This window comes from Protopterus annectens, chromosome 4.part0 (genome assembly GCF_019279795.1).
Source record: "Protopterus annectens isolate FY-2018-M chromosome 4.part0, PAN1.0, whole genome shotgun sequence".
Taxonomy (NCBI): Eukaryota; Metazoa; Chordata; order Ceratodontiformes; family Protopteridae; genus Protopterus; species Protopterus annectens.
Window position 1 is genome coordinate 410,137,742 of NC_056733.1, and position 17,991 is coordinate 410,155,732.

At 43.2% G+C, this 17,991-nt stretch overlaps 1 protein-coding gene across 2 annotated transcripts in view; it reads left to right on the top strand.

The window, feature by feature from the left end:
• Window positions 1–17,991, top strand: part of VSIG10 (V-set and immunoglobulin domain containing 10) — an 811,575-nt gene that overhangs the window by 728,497 nt on the left and 65,087 nt on the right. For both annotated transcript variants that reach the window (XM_044068350.1, XM_044068351.1), the window contains one exon: window positions 3,441–3,583. In XM_044068350.1, the coding sequence (XP_043924285.1) occupies window positions 3,441–3,583 (143 nt within the window). The remainder of the gene's footprint in view (window positions 1–3,440; window positions 3,584–17,991) is intronic.

Consider the following 17,991-nt stretch of genomic DNA (forward strand, 5'->3'; position numbering starts at 1 on the left):
AAGTCTTCTGGTATGATATGTTTAGGTTGGACCGTAATATTCTCCATGGTGCTTTCTAGTCTCTCGGAAAGATTACACTAAGTGGACATGTAGTCTACACTGTAATCTTTATGAATCCCTGTCAATGTTTAATGCTGCAAGAAAATCAGTAGAAAAACTAAAATTAGGAGGAAAAAGGTGTGTTATGCCTGTGTTGTCTGTTCATTCGGAACACTGTACACTTGGTGTGCACTTAGTGTAGGCATTATTGAAACCCAGGGAATGTCTAATAGTCTTGGAGGGTGTCCACCATATAGAGATTTAAAAGGACTAAACCTAGTCAAGGCTTGTGACACTTCTCTATCGCAGATATGAGGCATGGTGTTAATTAATCCCAGTTTTTGACATCCTCATCAACAACTCTTTAGCTTGTACTTTAGCATAAAGTTAGTAGCAATCCATCAGAGGATGGTACACAAAGGATTTTAGTTGCATGACCGTAAAACTGTGGCATTGTTGGTGCATTATCTTGGGCATCCCCTGATCAGTGAATATTTCCTTGCATTCCTATTATAGGTTTAAGGAACTGTAACTATCTTGGAACTGCTAGAATTTTAAGTGTGATTACATGAAAATGTACTAAATGTTAAATTGCAGTATCTTGGAGTATTCCCTATTTTCTGCAGTACCGGGATCTCTAATTACTGTATATAAGTAGGTGTGTAGTTGGGGGTGCAGGGAGGTTGGCTCCACAAAGAATGCTTTATACATATAAAAGCAACGTTTGAAGTTCACTGTTGTATTAAATCACTCCGTGATCATAGTTCCAAGACTCGTATTGTCTTACATGCTGATAGGAAACCATGTAGATTTAGCATCGGCTTCACAAAAAGGGGTGGATGCAGGGTAGTTATATGCATAGTCCAAAAGTAACCAAAACATACTAAGATCCTTTACTGCATTTTAGCAACGGCAGCATAATGTGCATTGCAGTACATTCCGATGGCACTTCTTTGATAGGTATTAGAATGAAAATATTTTTAAATGCTGTATAAGCTGTCTTCTGACACTCTGGGAATCGGCACAAAAGCTCAGTTTATTTCTTTATTCCATACCAGTATAACATTGTCAGGATCCATGTTTTAATGTCTCCCTCCTAGATGGCAGTCTATCGCATAGCTGTGTGCTATTCTCTTCCCTAGTTTTCTAAAAGGTTTGGACACCAGTAGCTGTCATACTGCTTTCTCACTTCCCTTTTGTAATCTATAAAATCACTTGTAGGTAAGAAGAAGGAACATCTTGCTCGGCTTCTTCCCCTACAACTACTAAGTGTATTTTCCTTTGCTCTGCTCAAGGTGCCATCTTCCCACTGTGCCTTATTAAAATGTAACTAGCTTACCTGAGGATTAGCTCTGGGGTTTCCTGAAGGTCAGTCTGTTGTGAAATAGAAAGCACTGTTCCCTTCCCTGCTTATAGGTTCATAGGTGTTTACTAGGCTAATGACCGCAAGGGCCTTTTTAATCCTACCTATGCATCCCAAATCTCTGACAAGTTCTGATACCCTCAATAAGTGTAAGCATGGGCCTGGGAGATGAACCATTTACAGGTTACCTGTGTCCATTAGAGATATAGGTGCCAAACCAGGGATGAATTTCCGGTTTCCCATCCAATTGTTCAACTTGCACTTGAATTGGGTTAGGGAGGAACTCTGCTTCACATGGATGTTCTATAGACAGGGTAGATTCTGGGATATATACCTATCTCTCCAGCAGGTCCGATGTATATCACAGGCAAGGTTTAAGTCTATAGAATGGGTAATTCTGGTGCTGTTTATTTTGTGGAGATGCAGGAGGTCCATTAGAGTGAGGTCTGACAATGCCCAGTATGCCAGGCATAGATCTCCCCTCAAAATCCTGTAGGAGACGGAATACAGGGATAGGACCCTGAGGTGGTCTGCATAGGACATATTACTTATGCCCTGTATTCTTTTTATTGAGGAACCTCTGTGGATGTTCCAATTGTTGGATATGGCTGGTTAGGTACATACCAAAGGGGGCATTATAATCAGTGATAGCTTTGATGATTGCCGAATGCAGTGGAACAATGACTTCCTTGGACTTAGATACGTGTAGTGGGATCTCTGTGTATATGCTTCTCCTAGAAATGATAACTCAGTCCAGTATTCTTTATTGTGAATTGCTGTCTCAGCTTTATGTAATTTTTTTGCTCCCATAGCTTTATGTAATTTTTTTTGCTCCCATTATGAGTCTCCACATAAAGCAAACTACTTCCCTTACTGTATTCTAATGTAACATGGATGAATGAATGGGAAATTGCAAATTCACCACTGGTTTAGCACCCTTGTATGAATATGGATAACAAGTAAATATTCTGCCAGGATCTAGGTTATATGTGTTTAAATTACAAATACTAAAAATTTCAGAGGAATGCCGGGCTAGGCTTGTAAATATCCTCACTGATCAATATCCTAGCAAGTACCTATGAACCTTTGAACCTGATGTATAAAACCCTCTTTCTTTTCTTTAGAGCTCTTGTATTTTGGCTCGGAAGGGATGTCATTAGGGTTTTGTTCAAGGTTCGCTGTGCCTTAATGAACATCATTTTGTCTATTTTCTTCTTCATAGGTTCTTAATAAGCATACATTCAAAAGCAACCATCAAGAAGCTTAGCCATATCACCCAATACTTGTTTTCTCTTGAACACCACCCTCTCAATTTCTTTCACTGCTCTAGCTTGTTCTCCCTCTGCAGAGGATTTTTTCTTCAGTTTTACTTTTTTTACTTACAGATAACTGTTTGGAGTTTCCCCTTGTTTGAGGTTTCTTTCCCACATTGACATAATTTGGTTTAAAGCCCTTCGCAGGTGCTCTTTCCTCTCTGTAACTATTGTGGTAAAATCTATTTTGCTGTTACATTTCTCCCTTTCAACACACATCTGCAACTTACCTAGGGCTTTTTCAAGATTGCATACTGACTGTAGTAATTAGTAAAAGACTAGCCCTGTTACACATTCTGTCTTCAAGAAGCAAACATAGAGATGCTGTAAGTAAACAAACTACTTATGGTGAGGTTGGGTTCCTTTATTGCTGGTCAGTGTGCCATTGTATTAGCCTGTTATTCTTCTCTATGATACATGTCACCTTGTTTTCTGAATTTTTCACAGTCAACACAGTTCAGAAAAGTTTCATACAGGTATACTTCAGTGTGCCTTTTGCAGTCTGTGTTGTTAAAGTGCTTTTGTAGAGAAAATGAATAAAACATTTTCACAGCCTTCACATAGTCTTGTTAAGTCAGTACTAGTAAATGTTCTTCAAGTCGTAATCTAAACAGAATGCATTGCAGGAGGAGCAGTAACTGCATGTTTAGGTTAGGCAGGTTACTTTTCCCATATTTACTGGATTTTAATAACTCTCTTCATTCTTATTCCATTTTCAATTGTAGGAACCAGGCGAATCAAGATGTTTTAAACCTGGTCGACTCTGACTGGGAGGATGAGGAAGCTACTGTTAGTAGCATGGCTGAAATAACCTCGGCAGTTAATGGGCATGCAGCACCACTCAGAAGCTCTCCATTACCTCAGAATGGTAAGCACCTTTCACTTTAATTTTCTCTGCTGCAAATTTGAGTCCTTAGTTTTGATCATTGCTAGATTTAAAAATTGTGAGGCATAGACTATGGAATAACTTCTTCCAAGGCCCTATTAGATCCTGTGCCCATAACATTTTGTCAGTTGACCAAAATTATGAATGCTGCCTTTGTACCCTCACTATAAAGTGTCTACTCCATGGATGTGCAAAAGAAAGTAAAAAATACTGGAGCTCCATCTACTTGTAGAGCAAGTCCTGATATCTGCTGTAGGTTTTTTTCTTTCCACATACTTTTTATTTGTTTAGACTAGTTGTACTCTTACCTGACAGGAGTGCCTTGACAGCATTTAGATATTTGTGAGAGAAGGGCAAGTTTTTTATTTATATCCCTGAAAATCAGTGAGTTGAGGAGGTATGTTTTTTTTTGGACTGTACACTTCCTTTCTATTACCACAGTGTACCATAATGTGTATGTATTTACTGTATACTGTTGTGTATTAGTTTGCTATTATTTGCTACAAGCCTAGACTTTAGCTTGATAAATTCAATAAAAAGCTGATAATAATTAGTGTCTTTATCCCACACTAGTATATGTGTGTGAGTTTGAGTGCTTCAGATTAACTTAGTGGGCAATAAATTCTTACCATAGTCATAGCCTGCTTGACATTTAAATTATTAGTTACTCTAGAATTAACTAGTCACCAGTGATGAGTACCCTAGTTTGCCTCTTAGAGCTGAGGACCTCCCTGTCTGGAATCTAGCACAACTCCACTGGAAATTTGCCACTTTATATTTCCTTTACGGCTGCTTGCCTCTGTAGGATTCATAGGAGTTTCCAGGCTATTTAGTCTAATGACCATACGGCTAGACTCCAACACCCACTCCCAGGGTTTACCTCCCTTTCTCAAGGAGGGAGAAGCCATTTAGCCCTGAGACAAACGTGAGAGTACCCATCCAGTCATCCAGGTTTAATATAAAGGAAGATGCTGAATTGTTGTTTAACCTGCACTGAAAGCTTATTCCAGGGAAGGGAGAAGTGCTGAATCTGTTTCTCCATCGTGTTCTGTTTATCTGGTGATGAAAGTTTAGATCTCTGTTTCTAGTTTTAGCTAAGCTGATTTATTGAGGTATAGCAGGTCAATGTTCTGTTTATCTGGTGATGAAAGTTTAGATCTCTGTTTCTAGTTTTAGCTAAGCTGATTTATTGAGGTATAGCAGGTCAAGCACCACCAGATGTCTAATGGCATGGTAAGTGAGGCACAGATCACCCCTCAGAAGTCTATAACACTGAGTACAGAGAAACGGCTGTCAGTCTGTAATAATGAGGTTCTTAAGACTAAAGATCTTTTTTGTTGGGAACCTCTGGGGGCTTTTTGAGTTTGTTGAGATGTCAAGAGATGAGATTGGTTAGTGCAAGTCTGCTTTGGGTCTATAATGGATCTGATCAGTGCTGAATACAAGGGAAGTAGCATCTTTGGAACTAAACAAAATACTTTTAGCATTTAGTTGTGCTAAGTAGAAGGAGCTGTAAATACAAATACCTAGATCCCTGACTACCTGTTTGTTTATTAAAGTATGTTATCTATGATGTGTATTTTGTTTTGTGGGCAATTTCCTTTTTTCCTACAGAAACCATACTACACTTTTTAGTGTTTAAGCCCATTTTCCATATAGTAGGTACTAACAAGGGAGAACTGTTTCTGAAGTGGCTGTTAACAGTTAAACCCAGTTTTCAGTTGTCTGCGGATTTGGTTAATCAGAGGTCCTGATTATCATTTTTGAGATTAGCGAAGTGGAGGCTAAGCCAGACAGGGCCCAGTGCAGATCCCAGTGAGACTCCACTGATTTCCTTAGCACCATTTGAGGAGGCATGTGCCACACAAACTAACATGGTTTCTGTCTTTCAGCTAGTTGGCTATCCATCTGTTTAAGAATGATGGATTCCTTACAATTCTGGCATGAAGTATGGTATCAAATGTTTTGGCTAGATGAAGATAAGCTGTGTGAAACCTCTTGAAGAAATTTACAAGGTTTAATAGGTGTGATTTCCCTTTCACAAAGTCATATTATTGGGAGTCTAATCTAATGAGATTCTTAATATCTTAATTGACATCAGTTAGGCATCTGTTGTAATTTTGAGACGTATAACTGTGAACCCCAAAATTACAAAAAAGGACAGAAAATACAATAAAACAGCACAAATGTTTATCATCTCTGTTTTCTTTCAAAGGTTTTTTTTTTTTGCAGTGCCCCACACAACCCCCAAATTTTAACATAGCATTTCTGAGATCAGTATACCTTGGAGAAGGAGAATATGCCAAGAAACGTCAGTCTGTATCAGTCATTCAGTCTCACGTTTCCGGAACTTACACTAACAATTCTCAGAATGTCAAATAGTTAATAATTGGTTATGATATTCTTCATAGCTTTGCAGATCAGACTTATGAGACTAAAACCCTTGAAAGAGGGATGCAAACCAGCCCTTGCAAAGCAAGTAGGACTGTCTTTCATCTCATCCAAGGCTAATTCATACTGGATCCACCTGGAATGACACCAGCTGTTCAATCAGTTGTTAAAGCCACTTATCTTTTCTTTCTATCCTGACGTCATCCTTGTTGGAGGGAGTATTGTACTCAGGACTAGATTCTTATATGTATCTATCACATGCCCAGAGAATTTCAGCATGTCTCTATACATGTCCCTAAGGGTTTTGTGCTCCTGGTCATTCAGTCCCACACAGACCACTTCTATGTTATCATCTTACTTGCCTCGGGAAAAGGACCTAATTGCTTCTGTTATGTCTGTGACCCTGGCATTCAAAAGGAAGCTAGCAGTACCCTATACTTATCCAGCCTGCTTAGTGGGGGGAATCTGTATGTCTAAAAATGGAGTCACCAATTGCTATTACATTGATGCTCATCATTCACACTTCCTCGGTAACCTATGGGTTCCGTGCCCCGCACTAACCCACAGTTTGAGTTCATATCAGCTCTCAATCTAAACCTAAACAATGTTCTAGAGAATAGAGAATATACCCGGATAATTAGATTGAGAGCTGATATGAAACCAGAACTAAATAATGCACTGACTATTAAACCAATATTGGTTAAAAAGCAGAAAGAAATAAGATAATGAATGGTTTTATGAATTTTATTATGTATATTTAATATATACTTTTTATACATAGAAAAATTTTAAAGTAATTAAATGATTATTGTATATTTTTGTGTTTATAGGCTGGCTGTTTTCATGTGACAGTTTAATTGACTATTTAAGGTTTTAGAATTCAGTATAGGTATTCTAACACTGAAGAAGGATTTGTAATCCGAAAGCTTTTTTGTTAAAGTATCTGGCATTTGTCTGGAGTTGTATTTATTGGATTTGTGTGCCTGGCTACAGTTTCAGCTTTATCACTGTCCTGACCTTATTTTCTTACAGCATTTCCATTAAGACAGGATGAGATGTTGCTCTATATGCAAGCCGCAGGTCACCTCTGAGTAGTCTATATGATGCAGAGTATAGTGGCATTGATTTCAGTCTGTCCACGTAAGACATGTGCTGAAGACCCTGAATTTTATTTTCTGAGGACCCTTTCAGGTCTTTCCAGTTGCTGCAGGTGCCAGTTTAGGTACATACCAAAGGGAACATTGTACTCTGTTATTGGCTTGATGAGGAAAGAGTACAAGGGGAGTTGTAACCTCTTTTATCCTGAAAGCTATGCATTTGCATATGAGGTAATGTAGAAGGCTTTTCTTACCACCATGGAGACATGGTGATCAAAAGTAAGGTTGCTGTCAACCTGTGTGCCCAAATCTCTCACAACTAATTTAAAGCTTAGGGTGTTATTAATATGGTAATCTGCAGGGGCATCACCTTTGCCAAAATAGATGATAATGAATTTTTTGCATTTGGTTTAAGACCATGACTTTGGCTCCAGTCATTGGTTTCCGCAAGTCCTTCTTGTAGAATGTTGATATCATTTAGGGATTCATTGACTGCTCCAAGTTTGCAATTATTAGCAAAATTTATCAACCTTTTGTTGTTGCCTGTACTTCTGAGAAGTAGATTCCAAGCAATAGGGGTCCCAGCACCAATCCCTATGGAACACCAGTGGTAACAGGTCTGCTGGTGGAGGTGGAGTCCCCTATTTTGACGGTATGTGTTCTGTCGGTGAGCCAGTTTGCAACCCACCCGACCGTACATAGTTTGACCCCCAGTTGGGTGAGTTTTCAATGATGTCTTAGTGGAGGATTGTGTCAAAGTTCTTGGCCAAGTCTAGGTCGGCCATATGCACAGATTTGCTTTCATCCAAGGCTTTGGTGACAGTCTCAAAGAAGTCCACCAGGTTCAAGAGGCAGGATCTCCCTTTAACAAAACCAAACTGGTCGAGTCAAGTGTTTGAAAGTCTCGTATATCCTTGTTGATAACGTCCATTATGATTTTCTCCATGGCCTTGCAGATAAGGCTGGTTAGGCTAATGGGTCTATAGTTCCCAGGGTCGGTGAATTGACCCCCCCCCGTGCAAGGGAATGACTAACTATTTTCCATTCAGCAGGGACAACCCCAGTCCTTAAGCTGTGGTTGAAAAGAGTACCCAATGGTGTTGCTAACTCCTGATGTTATGTAGTCCAATCTCTCCTTCATTCTTACGGCTCCGACTCGGCCATACTCTAGCTCAAAGTCTTCAATTGGCTCGTGGCTAGGAGGTATCCCATCATGCAACGGGCCCATTCCCCAGATCTCGTTTGCCGCTCGTTATGCTCAGACGTGGTCTCGCTTTTGGCCATGGCTAAGTATACTTTTTCTAAAATTTTGGATATTTGTTGACCATAAAAAGCTATTTTCATAGCTACTGTGTGTGTGTCTCTCTTGCTGATTGTGTGGCCTTTTTCGTTGGCCGTTTTGTTTTTGGTATCCCGTTCACTCCCTTTCTTTCCACAGGCTAGGCCCGTTTCAGTTAGAGGACCTAGTCCTCCCCATTGTTTTCCGTGTGGTCTCTTTGTGTAGTACTTCCTGTTACTTGTAGTTTATTTCGTGTTTTTGTCGTCTGATAGTGGTGTTATCCTGCCTTTGTTTCCCCTGGGCTAGGCCTGTTTAAATTAAAGGACCTAGTCCTCCCTGTAGTTTTGTTCCCGTCAGTTACTAGGCCATTTTTAGTTAGAGGCTCTAATTACCCGCATGGGGTTTAGTTAAGTATTTTGTGTGTACGTGTGGTTTTGCAGCTTGGCCCTGTGTGTGTAATCCTTATACAGCATGTCTAAGGATTCTAAGGAACACAGGCCTTCGGGCTTTAAGAAGTGTATTGAATGTAACAAGAAAATGTCTTTGACTGATGGGCACTCCATGTGCGTGTACTGCTTGGGGGCTATTCACCTCCAAGAGTCCTGCTTGTTGTGTCATTCCTTAAGTCTCCGCTTGCTACAGGAGAGGAAGAACAAGCTCATTCTGAAAGGACTGCTTAAACACTCCTTCGAGGAAGACTTGACTAAGTCTTTCAGTGCTATATCCTCTCCAGCTAAAAAGGACAAAAAGACTGCTAAGATGCGCTCTCCGGCTCAATCTTTTTCTTCGGAGTCGCCAGAGAAAGTTGCTAGAACAGCTTCTTCTTCTTCAGCTCTATTGGCTTTGGTGCTGACAGAAGGTAGTGTATTGACTAAGTCTGTATAGGCTCCCAGCCTTTCGGAGCCGGTCACAGATATTTTAGTTCAGAGCCAGTCTCCTGTTCGACTGAGTTCTCCTTCATGTCAGTCTCCCTCTGTAGGGAGATCCAGACCTCCAACTATGTTCCTTTCCAATGAGGACGTTGATAGAGTGGTGAAGAAACTGCTTCAGTCATCGGTGCTGGCCAAATTGATTTTTGCTCCGACCCAGTCGGCTCTGGAGACCATGGCCCCTTCATTTGTTGTTCCTCCTCTGAGCCTTTCTCTGCCCTTGGAGCCAGAGTTGCCGGTTCCATCTGGTGCAGTTGGGTCTGTTCCAGTAGCTTCGCCTGGCCTCTCAGTTCTGATTTCTGCTCTGGCCCTGTTGGTTCCATCCATGGGGTCGAGGGTCCACAGTTCCCCGGTCGGACCCGAGGGGGTGGGCTCTGATCGATCATCAGTTCCTTGCCTTCCTCTCTGTGCTTCGGCTCTGGTGACCTTGGACACATCTGCTTCAGACGTCATCTCCTCGGCGCCGAGGGCTACTACAGTATCCCCTATGATTAGTCAGCCTTCGGAGCCAGGGGGATCAGCCTTCGAAGGTTATGAGGAGTGTGCTGGCCACGTCGTCGGCTGCATCCTACAGCACCAACACTCTGCCCCCTCTGACACCGGTGTCAGTTTCAGATCACCCTCTCTTTCCATGGACAGTGGAAACCCAAGGCCTCAGGATACCTCCGTGAGTGGTCCCCAACTTTCTGACATCTCCCCAGAGGTTTTGTCTGAGGAGCCCGTCAGAAAGAGGTTGTGTAAGAGGAAACACGTCGACTCCCCGGATGAGTCTCTCACTTAGGACACCGACCGCATGGAGTCAGAGGGGGTCCCCCAAGTCATCTTCTGAAGATCTCTTTTTCAGATATCCTGGAAATCTTGAAGCAGAGTGGTGGCTGGCACTCCAAATCCCCTTCTGATGAGGAGTCTGTGTTCCTGAAGGCTTTCAGGTCTCAACCTCCCGCCTCTTTGGTATCTCCCCCCTTTCGATGAGCTACTAGATCTTGCCTTTCAAAAGGTGTGGGAAACTCCTGACACTGTGGAACCAGTCCCTAGGAGACCCAATAAGTTTTTTTCCGCTCCCACAGACAAGGAATATCTGACAAAAGGTGTTCCAGTAGATACCATGGTGGTGGCAGCAGCCACCAAGAAGGAACTTGCGTCCATCTGCCTAACAAGGAGTCCCGGGCCATGGACAGGTATGGGAAGTGTGTGTTTACCTCAGCGGCCTTTACTCTGCAGTCGCTGAACTACCTGATGCATTTTACAAGGCTCCAGAGATATTTCCTAAAAGAACTAGGAGATTATCTACAGGGTAACGTTTCTTATGCCGTGGCACAGAAGGTCAATGCACAGATGTCTACCCTAAATTCCCTTACCAACTCCTCCATGAGGCTGATCTCATATGCAGCCGACAGAGCAAGCAGGGCAGCGGGTTCTGGAGTCGCTCTTAGGAGATACTCCTGGGGGCGCCTGTGCGATTTTGTGGAGATCTTAAAGTCTATGTTCACCAACACCCCTTTTTGACGGTTCATCGTTATTCGGAACCAAGGTGAGGGACACTCTCACTAGGTGCGAGCAGGAAGGAAAAACCCTGTCTGCCATGGGAGTCTGTTTTTCCATGCCTTCTAGACCTTACCCCAAGGGCCAGAAGGGTGGGAAAATGTAGTTCAGGAAGTCACAGAGGTTTTTTTCAAGTGCTCACAAAGTGATTCCCCCTCCAGAGGCAGGGCAGGGGGTGCAATTCAGGTAGATGCCGCCCTAGAGGCAGAGGAGGCCCATGTAACCAGGGGTACCGTGATTCCTTTCGTGGTTCTCCCTACCAGCGCTCCTGAAAGGAGGCCGGACTATGCATCTCTGGAGCCGGTCGGGGGTCGCATTTCTTTATTCCCAGAAGCCTGGCAAGACGTCACCCAAGACGAGTGGGTATTAAAGAACATTTCCAGAGGTTATCGTATTCCCTTCTCCTCCCCCACTAACCAAGAGAATTCCAGATTTTCCACCCAGTCACAGAGATTCTGCAACTTTAGAAATTTAAAAGTTGCTTTCAAAGAGCCATCCAGCCTGTCCCTGCAGACCAAGTAGTATTAGGGACTTACTCCAGATTCTTTTTGGTGCCAAAAAGAACAGGGGACCTAAGACCCATCTTTGATCTCAGCCGATTGAACCTACATGTACAAAAGTCCAAGTTCCGCATGGTCACCTTACAGTCAATACTCCCTCTGTTAGGGAAAGATGTGTGGATGTGCTCCATCGACCTCAAAGATGCTTACTACCATATCAAGATGGACAGGGCTTCGAGAAGTCATCTACGCTTCCGGCTGGGAGCCAATCATTTTCAGTTTCACGTCCTGCCCTTTGGTCTCACCACAGCCCTCAGGGTGTTCACCAAATGCATGGCAGTTGTAACGGCTCACTTGAGACGTCAGGGATTCCAAGTGTTTCCGTACCTGGACGACTGGCTTCTTTCTGCCACCATCAGGCATCTACTGTTACAGACCAGGGACGCCACCATTACACTGTGCCAAAGGTTAGGAATTACTCTAAATTGGGAAAAATCTGCCTTGTTGCCCTCGCAGCGTGTCACTTTTATCTGCACTGAACTAGATACGGTGCTCATGAGGGCCTTCTTACCAGAAGAGAGAATTCAGGCTCTACAACAGCAGGTCTACGCCTTACTACCATTGAGGAAGGTCAAGGCAAAAGTGGTCCTCAAGTTATTAGGGACCATGACTGCCACGGTCATGGTAGTTCCCCTTGCCAAACTACACATGAGGGTTCTTTAGTGGCTGCTTTTCGCGCAGTGGTCACTTCAACATCTTCCACTTTCCCATTTTATTCTGATTACGGACACGTGCAGGCAGGATCTACGCTGGTGGCTTCAGGCCAGCAATCTCAATGTGTGCAAGCCTGTTATCCCATCTTCTCCAGTTGCCACAGTGACTGTGGATGCCTCCCAGATCGGGTGGGGGGGGGTCATTATCTTGGCAGGACAATCCAAGGCACGTGGCAGGATCATGAGACCCATTTTCATATCAATGTCTTGGAGATGAGAACAGTGATATTAGCGTTGCAAGCACTTCAGAGCTTTCTCCCTCTAGGGACATTTGCAGTCCACTCAGACAACATGTCAGTGGTATGGTATCTGAACAAGCAGGGAGGAACCAAATCATACCCCCTTTGCAGAGAGGCACTTCGAGTTTGGCAGTGGGCGGTGTCTTCCCAATGCTTTCTAGTTGCAACACATATACCGGGGAAGTCCAACGTGATTGCCGACAGGCTGAGCAGGGCTGTGCTAATGCCTCACGAGTGGTCCCTGAACAAATATGTTGCAGAGAAGATATTCCGCAGATAGGGTCAGCCTTGCTGCAATCTATTTGCCAGCCCCCTCAATGCCAAATGCAGCAGCTACTTCACCCTTATCCCCCCGGAAGGGGAGACACCCAGGGACTCACTGGTTGACGATTGGCCCTCCGGTCTTCTTTTTGCCTTTCTACCATTTCCTCTGATATCAAAGGTCATTCAGAAAGCACAGTCTTTGGGAAGCAAGATGATCCTGATTGCCCCACACTGGCCTCGTCAGATTTGTTTTCCTTTCCTTCAACCCTAATGGACGATCCCTGGATTCCGGACCCAGATTCAGATCTACTGACTCATATGTCAGGACAGATGTTCTTCATGTTTCACTGTTGCAGTCATTACATTTGGGTAATCTGCTCGATGGTTGCCCTCTGTCGGCCTGAATAACAAGGTCTTGGGTCCTTCGTTGGTTGCTGTCTCCTTTTCTATGTCATCAGGTCGTCAGGGGTATAAAACATGCAGCCGACACCATTTTATTCAGTCTTTCTTGCCGGGCGGTACCCGAAGCAGAAGCAAGTTCGCAAGTGCTAGTTGGCCAACTCATGACATTGAGTTTCAGAACCAAAGTCTTCAACTAAAGCTAAGTACCCCATTGGGGAAACTTTTTCTTCCTCCTTCCCAATGTCAGTAAAAGTTAGTAATTGCATTACTTGTGGGAAGCAAATACCTCCATAAGGATTTTCATTTGTACTGTATTCCTTGCCTAGGCCCAGATCATAATGTGCCTTGCTACCCCCCCACTAAGAGGCCTAGGCAAGACACTGATTATGAATCTTCAGATCAGGTTTCTATTTCTTCTGATTCCTCTTCTGATCAGGAATTTTCTATACCACCCTATGAGGATTCAGATGCAGAAGACTCCATCTCATCTGCATCTCCTCCTGAGGATTATTCTTTTGGAGAAACGTTGAATACTTTAAGGGAACATTTTCATTGGGAGAGACAGGATTTCTCTGAATCTAAAATGAGGCTTAGGGATTTCCTTCTTCCTCAGCAAAGGCCCTTGGCTATACTTCCTGTATTAGGCATTGTTGATGGTGTGTGTTTTCGGAATCAAGCATGGCTCCTGATTCCCTACCTCCAGCTCCTAGTAAGCCAGACCGATATTACAGGGTTCCTGACTCCCACAAATTTCTATTCAAAAATCCTGCTGCTGATCCTGAAACCATCTCACAGGGTCCCAAAGTTGTAAAGGCCTCTACAGCCAAAAATCCTACCCCCTCTGATAGAGACTCCAGGGCGCTGGATAGATGGGGAAAGAAGGTTTATACGTCTGCAACCTTGGCAATTAGGGCCTTAAACTGCCAGTTTCATATGCTTAAATATCAACAGCATCTTATGGGCTTATTGAAACAGAAAATGATGATTTCTGATTCTTTGGAAAATAAAGAATTACAGGAATTATTGCATGCAGCAGAACAGGTTGGAAAGCATACTTTGCAATGTGGTTTTGATTCTTTGGAGGCCTCTTGCAGGGCCGCAGTTACTGGATCTCTGATTAGAAGGCATGCCTGGCTCAAGGAGCAAAATCTGCCTGATCATGTTAAAGCTAAGTTGTTGGATGCCCCTTTACAGCATGATACTCTGTTTGGTAATAAGTCAGAAGAGGTTTTAAAGAAAATGGAAGACAAAGCTAAATCTATGCAAACTGTAAAAGATTTCTTACAAGTGCAGCCACCCAGTTTCAGTAGGCACTGGTCTACTAAAAATTGGTCCTTTCCTGTGTCCAACAGAGCCTCTCAAGGCAAATCTAGGCACTCAAAAGGCTCTAGATACCAATCACAGGGTTCTTACAGGTCAAAACAATGGGGTGCCTCCACCTCCAAATCTGGAGGAAACAAAGCAGAACCCTACAGTAAGCAGTCTCAATGACTTCCCCCTACCATCACCAAGCACTTATCTTTCGGCAGTCCCCTTGGGGGGGGGGGGAATTAGCACTTCCTGCTTAAAATTGGCAGTTAATTACCCAGGACAAGTGGGTATTAAATATAGTATCCCAGGGGTCACAACATCAATGGGCAGAGGCTCAAAAACAAGTTACGTCCCTCATGGATATGGGGGCTATTCAACCAGAACAGGAAAAAGGACAAGGTTTTTATTCAAGACTGTTCCTGGTACCCAGAAAAGACCATGGCTGGCATCCAATACTGGACTTATCGATTTTGAACACGTTCCTGGACATTCCAAAATTCAAAAAGCTGACTTTACAACAGCTACTGCCTATGCTGGGCAAGAACGCTTGGTTAGTGACGCTAGACTTAAGAGGCATACCTGCATATCCCAATAAGGGAATTGTGCAGAAGATACCTCTGCTTCAAGGCAGGTTTTATGCATTACCAATTCTCTGCACTGCCCTTTGGCTTATCTGTTGAGCCCAGGGTCTTTACAAAGTGCCTGGCACCAGTAATTGCATTTTGCAGACAAAGAAGCATACAAATTTATCCTTACCTGGACGACTGTCTCATTCAAGCAGAGAACAAGGACATTCTTCTTCAACATCTGGCATTTGTAAAAAGGCTTCTAACATGCCTAGGGTGCACAATAAATGAAAAGAAATCACAACTGGTACCCTCTCAAAAAATTACATTCCTGGGTGCAAGCTTGAATACAACTGCCTAGATGGCTTACCTTACGCCAGACAAAGGCAACTGACTATATACTTCAAACAGATGGCAACAAAAACCCAGTTATCTGCAAGACAAATTCTGCAGGCTTTGGGGTTCATGGCATCCTGCATTCTACTAATTCCATATGCAAGACTGCATATGAGGAAACTTCAATGGTATCTAAAAAGTTTATGGCGTCAGCATTGTCACGGTCTGGAAACAATGATTCCTCTCATTCCCTTCCTACAACAGGAGTTTCTTTGGTGGGCAGACACATGTCACCAAAACAAGGGACTGTCATTCACTCTACCCCTGCCACCCAAACCCTAACTGCAGACGCATCAGACTATGCTTGGGGGGCCCACCTGGTGGGGAGATGCATTCAGGGCATATGGAGTCCAAAACAAATGCATCTGCATATCAACCAGAAAAAGATGCTAACTGTTCAGAATGCCCTGACAGCCTTCAAGGACTTACTTCATCCAGGACAACTTCTGATAAAGATGGACAACATCACGGTTGTGTGGTACATAAACAAGCAGGGGGAGTACACATTCCTACCCCCTTTGAAAATTAGCCATGGCATTGTGGAACACAGCCTTGACTTACCAAGTACATCTTCAAGCTCAATTCCTGTCAGGAAAACAAAACACTCTGGCAGATGACCTAAGCAGAAATCTTATGGACCCACATGAGTGGAAACTGGATCCACAAATCTTCAGCATGGTAATACAGAAATGGGGGAGCCCAGATATATATCTATTTGCCTCCCCCCAAAATTATCAACTGGACAAATTCTGCACAAGGACTTATCACAGACAAGCATGGAAAGTGGACGCCCTATCCTTCAGTTGGAAAAAACTATCAGTCTACGCCTTTCCCCCTCTGCCTCTTCTCTCCAAGGTCTTACTAAAGGTCAGACAGGAAAAAACAAAAATGATCCTAATTGCTCCGGACTGGCCTCACCAGCACTGGTACCCAATTCTAAGGAATATGTCTCAACTCCCTCCTTGGTACTTGCCTCAAATACCTCATCTACTGTCTCAGCAGAACAATCAAATTCTGCACACTCAACTCCAAACTCTGAACCTTGCAGCATGGCTGATCATGCAATTATTCAAACAACACCTCTCAGTAAATCTGTGATGGATGTCATTTTGGAAGCCAGAAGGCCTAGGACTAGAAAATCTTATGCTGATAAATGGAAGAGATTCTGTGCTTGGAACCAAGCACAAGGAACGGACATAGCAAAACCAAATATCCCTCAGATTTTACAATACTTGACTGAGATGCTTGACAAGAGCCTATCTTTTTCTTCAATAAAAATCCATGCCTCTGCCATCTCGGCTCATTACAACACGGAGCTTCCCATCTTTTCTCATCCTCTGCTAAAACAGTATCTTAGAGGGGCCAAAAATTTAAGGCCTCCCAGAAGATCACCAACTCCTGCATGGGACCTCAATTTTGTGCTGGAAAAACTCACCCTGCTTCCTTTTGAACCAGCAGCTACTGCGGATATAAAGTTTTTATCTTGGGAAACGGCTTTCCTTTTGGCAATCACTTCAACAAGAAGGATTTCAGAACTACAGGCCCTCATGTCTGTGGAGCCTTTTATTACATTTTACCCAGACAGGGTGTCTCTCAGGACCAATCCTTCCTTTATGCCTAAGGTGGTATCCAGTGTGGCTTTTAACCAAACTATTCACCTGCCAACATTTTACCCAAATCCGCAGCACAAGGGGGAGCGGATTCTGCATTCATTGGACGTACACAGACAACTAAGATTCTACTTTAACAGGACCAAATCTCTAAGAAAGTCTGAGCAACTAATGGTGGCATTTGCTTCAGGATCAGAGGGGATGGCTATGTCAAAGCAGACTATTTCTAAGTGGATAAGTCACTGCATTCGTTTCTGCTACTTGCATCATGGTAAACCTGTGCCCAAGGGAGTCAGGTCACATTCCACCAGGGCTTGCCTCTACCTCAGCAGCCTTTCTCAGGGGAGTTCCAACCAAAGACATTCTAGAAGCTGCTACTTGGAGCTCTGTTCATATCTTCACAAAGCATTATCATTTGCCTCTCTTCTCTAAATCCAGGGAAGGCTTTGCCACTGCAGTTCTGCAGGGCCTTATAGCTGCTCCTAATGCTGTTTAGTTCCATCCTCCCATCCATAGCTTTGGGATTCTACCCAAATGTAATGACTGCAACAGTGAAACACGAAGAACATAGTACAGTTGTGTACACTTACCATAAATGTAGATGTTTGAGTACTTCTCTTTCCTTCACTATATTCTAAAGCCTTTGTGGTGTATTTGCTTTTAGATGAAGGTAAAGTTTATGTTGCTAAAAGTGCATTTACATATATATTGCTGTTTATATATATAATTTTTTTTTCCCCTCCCCATTTGGGGGGCACCTGACATCTGGAGCAAGAAAAACTGAATAAAATGGAGTCGGCTGCATGTTTTATACCCCTGATGACCTGACGTCATAAAAGAAGAGACAGCAACTGATGCAGGACACAAGACTTTGTTATTCAGGCTGACTGAGGGCAGCCTGCCAGCAGATTACCCAAATGTAATGACTACAACAGTGAATACACTCGAATATCTACATTTATGGTAAGTGTACACAACTGTACTTTCCATCCATACCCTCAAGTTGACAGCTTGGCTGCTCCAGTTCCGTCCCTAGTCAGGCTTCATGATTTTTCCCTGGAAGTGGTCCACATTCTGTCGTCTTCCCACAA